General features: G+C 26.6%; 5 protein-coding genes across 5 annotated transcripts; 1 reads left to right on the top strand and 4 right to left on the bottom strand.

Moving 5' to 3' along the window:
- Positions 1–12: 12 nt before the first annotated feature.
- Positions 13–849, bottom strand: Chro.40147 (hypothetical protein). Its single annotated transcript, XM_661011.1, has 1 exon — positions 13–849. The coding sequence occupies one exon, from the start codon at positions 847–849 to the stop codon at positions 13–15; it is 837 nt and encodes a 278-aa protein (XP_666103.1).
- A 577-nt stretch (positions 850–1426) lies between these two features.
- On the top strand, positions 1427–1684 carry Chro.40148 (hypothetical protein). Its single annotated transcript, XM_661010.1, has 1 exon — positions 1427–1684. The coding sequence occupies one exon, from the start codon at positions 1427–1429 to the stop codon at positions 1682–1684; it is 258 nt and encodes an 85-aa protein (XP_666102.1).
- A 599-nt stretch (positions 1685–2283) lies between these two features.
- On the bottom strand, positions 2284–3726 carry Chro.40149 (hypothetical protein). Its single annotated transcript, XM_661009.1, has 1 exon — positions 2284–3726. The coding sequence occupies one exon, from the start codon at positions 3724–3726 to the stop codon at positions 2284–2286; it is 1443 nt and encodes a 480-aa protein (XP_666101.1).
- Positions 3727–4530: 804 nt separating this feature from the next.
- Chro.40150 (hypothetical protein) lies at positions 4531–6324 on the bottom strand. The annotated part of the gene is made up of 1 exon (XM_661008.1): positions 4531–6324. One exon carries the CDS (start codon positions 6322–6324, stop codon positions 4531–4533), a length of 1794 nt encoding a protein of 597 aa, XP_666100.1.
- A 405-nt stretch (positions 6325–6729) lies between these two features.
- Chro.40151 (hypothetical protein) lies at positions 6730–9135 on the bottom strand. The annotated part of the gene is made up of 1 exon (XM_661007.1): positions 6730–9135. The coding sequence occupies one exon, from the start codon at positions 9133–9135 to the stop codon at positions 6730–6732; it is 2406 nt and encodes an 801-aa protein (XP_666099.1).
- Between the last annotated feature and the right edge of the window lie 318 nt (positions 9136–9453).

Raw genomic sequence — 9453 nt, 5'->3', positions numbered from 1 at the left:
TTTTCTAGTTAATTACTTATATTTTTGTTTAAACCTTAAAACATCTTCTTTAGTTAATTTTTTCTTATTATTAATTAATATATCATCCATTCTCTCCTTATTCTTCTTCTCTTCTGCTTTAAATTTATCGTGAATCTGTTTATCGGTAAATTCTGGAAAGACTGATTTTACCAGCATTAAATCTGTACCAAATAGTGATAAAGCATCATAAAATTTATTAGTTTGTTCTGTTGACCATCTTTTACCCTTTGTTCTTTTATAAGCACCAGAATATGGTTGTAAAGATGTACCAGCCATATTCTCATTAATATATACTCTTCCCTCCATTAGTCCAAGCCAGTCCATTTGTTTTCCAGAACTATTGTTTAATGAATTTTCTTCTAAAATTATATCTCCTTTACAATCTATTGATAATTTTGAATTACCATCACCATTCAATTTATCCATTGAAAATAACTCACTCAAAAAACTATTATTTGAATTATTTTCACCATTAATTCTCTCAAATAAATTTGAAGTTTTATTCTTATCCTCCAACCTTTTGTTTTCTTGTCCAGAATTTCCATCCAATAAGTAATTTAATAAGTCACTTCCATTATTCTTAGTATCTGAAATTCCTAAACCTAATTGATTACTTGAAAAAAAAGTATTATCATTTGAATACCTGTCGCCAAAGCTATCATTTTCTGTTATACTGGTACTATTATTACTACCATTCAAATTCAATCCATCTTTTTCGCTATTCTGTTCATTTTGTTTTCTTTTTGATCTCCTCTTTCTATAAGCTGTTTTGATTACAATACTCCATAAAGTAGCATTGTCTCCTCTTGTTGAATCATTTCCTGCCATCTAATAACAATATTCGTAATATTAATCAATTTTTTTAATAATAATAAATAAACAATAAAATAAAACGACAAAACTTATTTTATTTTCAATTCAATGTAAATTAACTTTTTATAAACAACTTGAAATCCTCAACCTCATCTATATATTAGTGTTTAGCCGTATATTTAGCTTCAAATACACTTCAATTTTCGTCCTTAATCTTCTTATTATAGCTAAAGTCCTATATTATTTAATAAATTTCATCTTTTTTCCTCCTTTTGATTTTTACTTTTTTTTTCTCCTTATTTTAATTTATTATTCCCCAATTTATTTAATAATACTAATATTAATAAATAACAATTATTTATATATTAATTACACTTCGAGACTTTTGGCGCCAATTACAAATGGTAAATATAGATTATTGCATAATTTATTTGAAATTAAAATAGCAAAGAGAAGATAACAATATATAAAGAAAGGGACACTCTTAAGGGCTTGTAATCAATTATCCTATAAATTTTTTCACTTGCTTAAGCTATATCTGCCTCTTATACTTTTTATTCTTATCAAAATTTTGGAATGTGTAGAAAATAATATGGGTGGAGATGGAGGTAGTATTCCAAAAAGAGCAGATGTTGTCAAAACTAAGGGTTATGGATTTAAGAGAAATTTGGGTGGAATGGGTTACATGCCAAATGCACAAGTAAAATTAACAAATGAAGAAAATTCAACAAAACTTAAAATGCATGAAAGATGGACAAAATGCTATCTAACTAACGTAAGTTTGTCATTCCATTGCACTTTTTTTACAAAACTATTTCTTTGTTTTCTTTGGTATTCTCAACATATTTAAATATATATTATGAGATTCCAAATGATACAAACCTTCACATTAAGTAATTATTTCCTTTTTTTTTTCGAATAAACTAACTATTACTTTTTTCAGGAGCCATTAAATCCCCCAGTGGTAATATGTAACAAGGGATTTCTTTATAACAAAGAAGCCATTATTAATAAATTACTTAGTAAATCCAAAACAGCTCCACACATTAAAAAGCTTTCAGATGTATTCCAAGTTAAAGTAAGTAATATTCATCTCGATTACTTTCATCATCTTTATTATTTTTTTTTTACTCTTAACATTTCAATTAATTAATATTTAATTTATGAAATGTACAATAATAATCTTTAGAACAAATTTAACAACATATTAAATTGCTTAATATGTCCAGTAACTAACAAAAATCTGGATTACTATACCAAAGCTTCATATAATAAATGCTGTCAACATATTATTGCATATTCTTCTTCTTATTTAAAAAGTTCCAATTTAACTAAAATTGGAGAAAGTAACGTTCAAAATAAACATCAAAAAGTTTGTATTAACTGTAATACTAACATTAATCCACAACATAATGAAATTAAGCTGTTCTCTGATACAATAGATTACAATTAATCTTCAAAAAATGAAAATCCGTCAGCATAATTATCGACTCCTCTTACAGCGTATTCCGGTAATTGACCTTCACCACCACCACCACCACCACCACTACCACTACCAGAAATTACAAATGGAGAGTCAGAAGCTTTTTGTGGTCCTCTTTGTCCATAGCCTAGACCTCCAAAAGTTTGAATTTGATTTTGAACGCCATCAGTAACATCAATAGTTTTAAATGTTCCATCCGTGCCTCTTAATTTGCTCATTCCAATATTATCACCTGTTAAATCTCCTCCTCTAGTTTTCTTCCTTTTAAATCCATATCCCAATCCTCCTAATAACCCTAAACCTGCAAGACTTCCCACTACTGCTCCAGCTACTACTCCTGGATCGACCGAACTTTTAGTTGTAGCTGCGGCCGTAGTTGTAGTTAATTCAGTAGAAACTGTTGATGGCGCAGTAGTCTGTTGAGTACTTGTTTGTGCAGTAGTTGGCATAGTGGTTGGTGTAGTGGTTGGAGGACTTGTTTTTGTTGTTGTTGCTTCTGTTGTTGTTGCTTCTGTTGTTGTTTCTGTTGTTGTTTCTGTTGTTGTTGTTGTCGTTGTTGGGCTTGTAGTTGTTGTTGGGCTTGTAGCTGTTGTTGGCGGATCTGTTACTACGGTTGTCTGAGTTGCATCAGTGCTCGATGTTGCGTCACTGCTCGATGTTGCATCAGTTGATTGTGTTGTGACTGGAGATAAAGTTGTTGTTGATGCAGGTGGTGCAACAGGACCTCCTCCAAAGCCATATGTTACTATTTTATCTTTTGGGTCATCTTGGTTTTCATTTGAAGAAACACCATTCGCGTTTGAATTGTTGGGTTCATCATCTTGATTTTTTTCAGTAAAACCAGAATCATCTGAGACGACATCCCCTTCTTGATTCCCTCCAATTGAAAGATTACTTGATGAATCTTGTACGGATGTTGAATCTTTTCTTTGTTCGTCTGATGAAGTTTCAAATCCGGATGTTTTTCCATAGTCACCATCTTCAAAATCAATGGATGTATCGCTCCCAAAGCCTTGACTGGTTTCCTCGAGATCAGACCCTCCAACACTAGTACCACCAACACTAGTACCACCAACACTAGTACCACCAACACTAGTACCACCAATGCTCGTACCACCAATGCTTGTACCACCAGCACTGGATCCTCCAACACTAGTACCACCAATACTGATACCTCCAATACTAGATCCATCAATATTCGTACCACCAATACTCATTTTATCTCCATTTTCCTCATAAATTCCATCATTAAAACTCATTCCATCAATCCCAAAATTCATGCTCTCTGCTTCCATATTAGGAAGGCTTAAGTCTGATAATTGAAAACTTTTGCTATCAATTTCTTCTCCATTTAATAAATTCAAAATATTAAAGAAAAGGAAAATTAAAGAAAATATTTTATTATTCATCTTTTCTGTATTGTTCTAATACTATAAAAATATATATTTTTAATCAGCTTAATGTTTAAAATTTATAATTAATATTTTTAAATATATATATAAATAAATATATATATATATATATATATTTATTTATTTATTTATTGATTTTGTTTCTTTTGTATTTTATTATTTTCAATAATAATTGCATACAAAATAAATTTTCTAAAGTTATTTAGAACGATTTCAGTCTTGGATAATATGGATTTTATTTTGTATCTATTTCTACTCAATATCAAAGATACATATTTAAATGCTAAAATATTAATCCATATATTTTTGTCCACTTACAAATCTTAAATAGAAACTTATATGTATCAAACTAATTATTTCTATAATTATATCTAAAACATTATATCGAGCGATAACTATCAAATATTAATTATTATTGACTATCTTTAACATTTCAAATTAATTTATTACTAAGTTAGAAAAAAAAAATGTATATATTGATTATTAATCTCATAAATATCTAATTTCTATTTTACCGTACTAATTTTTGATATTTTAAAATATTAATAAATTATTTACTTTTTTTTTTATTTCTTCTTGTATGCTAAATTTTCTTTTTTTTTTTTTTTTTTATTATCTCCCACTTTAAAAATCCAATAATTATTTTTGCATTACTCGCATTCCCCACATTCCCGCCTTTGCATTTATTATGTCAAATTTTTACATGTAATAAATTTGTATATGGCGAAAAAAATTGCTATATTTTTCCTTTTTTTTTTTAATTAAATTATTAAGTTTTATTAATATAAAGATAATATTAATTTATGGTATAATATCAACGTTTTCTAGTATGTCACTCAAAGTTGCTTTTGATATATATTTATCATATTTTTCTTCAATTATTGAATTACTATCACTTATTAAATGGTTATGATTAGATTTATTATTATCTTTTACTTCAAATAATAATTGATATTTTTCATCCATTTTTTTGTTAATAATAGTTTTAAAATAAGTTTGATTTTCTCTTATAAAATTAATGTTTGGCATTATTTGTTCATTATTTTTTATTTGGTTTGAATTTATATGATTTTTTTTTTTTGTTGTTCTTGCTTCACATTCTTTAATAATATCGTCCATTTTTTCATGACAATGATTTTTGATCATATTACCAAAAGTTAAACCTAAAGCACCACCAATTGCTGCACCAAAACTCACTCCAATAGGACCTAAAATTAATCCAGCAGCACCTCCACAAACTAGTCCAGCAGTAGAACCATGAAATGGCCACCAATTAGCTTTTGATTTACTTCCTTTTGCAACAGATGATGCACCTTGTGCTGTGTTAATTTGAGCTAAAGCTGATTGTTCTTCTAGATAATCTATTTCTCCAGTACTTTCAATAATTAATTTATAAATTTCAGTTTGAACTTCTCGTATTTTAATCATAGAGTGCTTAATATTTGTAACCTTGTTTTTACATTCTATAAGAGATTCAATATCAATATTTTCCATAACAATAGAAGCTCTTCGTGATTGATTTATCAAACCAAATTGAATTTCTGAAAATTGGCAACTATTACTATTACTATGGTTAACTTCTAATATTGATTTGTTCGAATTAAAATCATGTATTGATGATGGGCATACAATTACTTCTGGCAATAAAATATAATTGGCATTATTACTTAAATTGTCACTGATTTCTTCATCGTAATCTATTTCATCAACATTCAATTCGTTTTCATCAATAGATAATTTATAAGAATTTTGATTTTGAGAATAATGATGATCAATATTGGATTTTTTTTCAAAATTGGTATTAATTAATTTATTATCATTTAATATTTGATCATTGTCTTGATTATCAGCATAATAAATATCATTTTCTAGAATAGATGTAACATTATTGTTAATATTAAAATACTCAATTTCAATAAAATTATCATTTTTTGTATTCCAAATACTCATAATAAATGCTTGATTGAATAAATTATTTGCTATTTTACTTAACATTTTAAAATCACTAATAAATTTTTCATGTTTTACACAATTTACTGTACATACATGATATTCTTCAATATTATTTTTATTTTGAGAAATAATATTATCCATTTCTATTTCATTAAATTCTTGTATATCATTTGAAATACCGGTGCTCTTTGGAAAATTATCATTCCAATAAATAAACCAGTTGTAACTTAACGAATATTTACTCAAAACTGTACAATCTTCACCTAAAAGCTTGCATTTCTCTTCTAATATTGCACCTACTCTTAATCCAACTGATATGCATACTCTAACCAAATCTATTACATTTTTCTTTATATTAATAGCACAATTTTCTGCTTGATATTCTTCCAAACTATTTTTTAGCTTCACTAATAAAGAAGATAAATCAATCATTAATTCTTCTATTAATTCTTCATGATTTAAATTTTTTACAATTTTATTTAATGAAAAATCTTCACATTTTAACTTTCTTTCATTTTTAGGTAAACTAATTATTTCGCTACTATTTAATAATTCTTTTTTACCATATCTCATTAAATTTGAGTCCAAATTATTATTTTTACTATATTTTTCTCCATAAATGTTAGTAATTGTCTTTTCCATTTAATTTGTTGGTAATTAATGATTATTCCTTTTTTTTTAATTCCTTATTAAACAAAAAAATTATTATTTTTTAAAACTTTATTATTAACACTACATTGAACTGTTTTTTTTTTTTTTAATAATTTTATTTAATTTACGAAATCTTATATTTAATTCAAATTGTACTAAAAAATCAATATTTATTCGAAAAAAAAATTAAATTATTTCTGTGCCTGTATATATTATTTTATTTCCTTATAAATATATTTTATTGTTAATGTGGACAATAATTACGTGTCAATTTTGACACAAATGAATTATGTACCGGAGTAATCGCATGCATATGCATGTAATTACTGCGCATTGTCAAAATTTAAAAAAAAAAAGTACTACATAAAATAAATATATATTTATGTTATTTATCAACTAAAAAAAGTTAACATAATATAAAATTTCACGAATTTTATCAGGATATTGATCATGCGAGGTAATCATTCCCGTAACATCATAATTTTCAACACCAGAAACATTTATGGGTGAAATTCCTGCGACATGGAATCCCCACTGCATATATCTATAAAAAAATGCAAGAACCCAGTCAGACCTTGAAAATACATTAATCATTCGATTTGAAACAACAGATCTAGCTTTAATCCATTTCTTGGTATTTAAAGATGAAGGTAATCCTAACAATACAACATCTTGAATTTTATTGAATTGTTTACGATCATACATAATTTGTAATGTTAAATATATAAGTCTAGCACCCATACTATAACCAACAAGTTTAATAGGTCTATCACCTGTAGTTTCAATTGAACATAAAACATCAGCAAGAATTATAGCAGCCTGCTCAGTTTTTTGTCTTGAAACTGCCCAAGTATTATCGAGAGTTGCAGCATATTGCATAATTGTTATAGGCCAGGATAAAGCTGCTGTTAAAGTGCCAACCACTGTTTGAAGCAAAATAGCTTTTCCTGCAAAAATGGCAAGATCTTGTGACATTGTTATTGCTATGGAATTACCTAACTTTGATAACACTTCAGGTTCAAATTCTACAGTATAACTTTCCATCCATTCAATTCCATTAAAAGCAATTTTCCAAGGAATAAATATATCATCATTATTTCTAAGCCAACCGCTAATACCAATTAAAATAGGAAGAAGACCAGATTTATCCGGATTTTCACCAACTTGATGAAAGTTAAAAATTTGTAATGGAGATTCTCTTCTACTCATTTTCCATCCTGAAAGACCTGCACCTCCTACACCAGCAACTGCTGACATTGTGGCTGCACTTGTTCCAGCAGTCATGGCCGTTCCAAGAATTCCAGGAAAAGCTAATCCTAATGTGCCCAATCCTGCAAGAATACCAGGTGCTGCAATTGTTGTAGCTGTTGCCAATACAACACCGCCCAAAATAGTAGCACCAGCAACTTTTAAATATCTCATTGATTTATTCCAACCTTTTTCAAGATTTTTGGTATCGCATTTAAGTTCACTCTTTTTAATATCATTAAAAGTTAACATTTGGAGAGAATCAAAAATTAAAAGTGATGATTTAAAATATTCATTATTATAATTCAACAAAAGATAAATTTCTTGGAGAATTGATAAAGTACGTGAATTTAATATTCCATCAATTGCATGAAGTCTTAATAATGATAATATTATTATTAAAAATGAGCTTGGTGATTGTTCATCTAATATATATTCCAGATTATTAATGCCTGAATGCCAAGTTTTTCTTCTTTGGCAATTTGATTTTGCATTAACATTACAATTATTACTGGAATGAGTATTGCTATTATTAAATATCTTCAAATTATTATCAAAAGCATTTGGGAAATTCAATGGTAAATTTAATATTTTCGAAGATATTCTATTATTTAATGAACTTGCTCTTGGATGTGTATGAGTATTCTGTTCATAATTATTATATGAAACTTCAAATGCACTATTATTTCTGATCAGTAAAAAAGTTTCAGCATTTAAATCCCTATTTTGCTTCATAATATTTTTGGATCTTACATTATTATTAATACTATTATTATTACAACTATATTCATTAAATAAAATATCAAGTTTTGGTTGTAATTCATTTTTACAATACTCTATCAAAGTATTTTTTAATGGTCTAATATCTGGAAAATTCTCAATATTTGGATCATCAATATTTAAATAGTATATTTTTATCATTTGTTCTGTTATTATTTCTGGTATTGATAAATAAGTACTTATTTGGCTTAAATAATTACAGCCCCATATAATAAAGTAATCTTTTTGTTTTACATCAATATTGGACCAAATTTTTATACGATTTGTTAAAATTATGGAAATTGCATTAAATAAAATCTGTCTAATATCCATTGGAGTCCCTTTCCAAAGCTCATAAATTCTAATTGGAGGAAGAATATTCAATTTTCGGATATTTTCAAAAGCATAATTACTTGAAATCAAGAATTTTATCTTTTCAAAATGATTAATACTTTCAAAATGGTCTTGAAGTTTATGGTTAATAATTTCAGTTATTGATTCATTATTATTCTGTTTATTCTTTACTCCAGAATTACTTGATTTTCTTCTAATATGGTAATTATTTGTTTCCGAAATGTTTTTATTATCAAAATTAAATATTCTTGATTTTGGAAAATCTTGTGGAATATGGTTGTTTAAAAATCTATATGTATTAATTAATTCAATACTATTGTTATTATTTTCTTCAACTCTCAAGAATGATTCTGCACATTGTTGTACATTCCTTTGGGAGTATATTTTCAATTCCGAATTTATATCATTATTATTCAGTTTTTTATTGTTTAAATTGGTCATTTAGAAGAAAAATATTCCAATAATAAATATGGTAATTATTTAAAAAAAAATATTATTTTCTTCTAATTATTGAAACCATTCATTTACTGTAAATTAAAGAATGAACAAGTTAAAAAAAAAAAAAATTTCCCATGCTAATTTTACGCGCCAAATGGAATTATTTTAATTAATTGTCAGATAAAGCAAGAAATATTCTTTATAATTATAATATTATTAATTATTAAAAATCAATAATAAATACTCTTTTAATCATATTCATTTATTTGAGGATTCAAGAATTTGTCACACATATATTTATTAATATTTAATTCTTATTAA

This window comes from Cryptosporidium hominis (genome assembly GCF_000006425.1).
Source record: "Cryptosporidium hominis TU502 chromosome 4 CHRO014074, whole genome shotgun sequence".
Taxonomy (NCBI): domain Eukaryota; phylum Apicomplexa; class Conoidasida; order Eucoccidiorida; family Cryptosporidiidae; genus Cryptosporidium; species Cryptosporidium hominis.
This window is presented reverse-complemented; position numbering and strand designations above follow the sequence as displayed.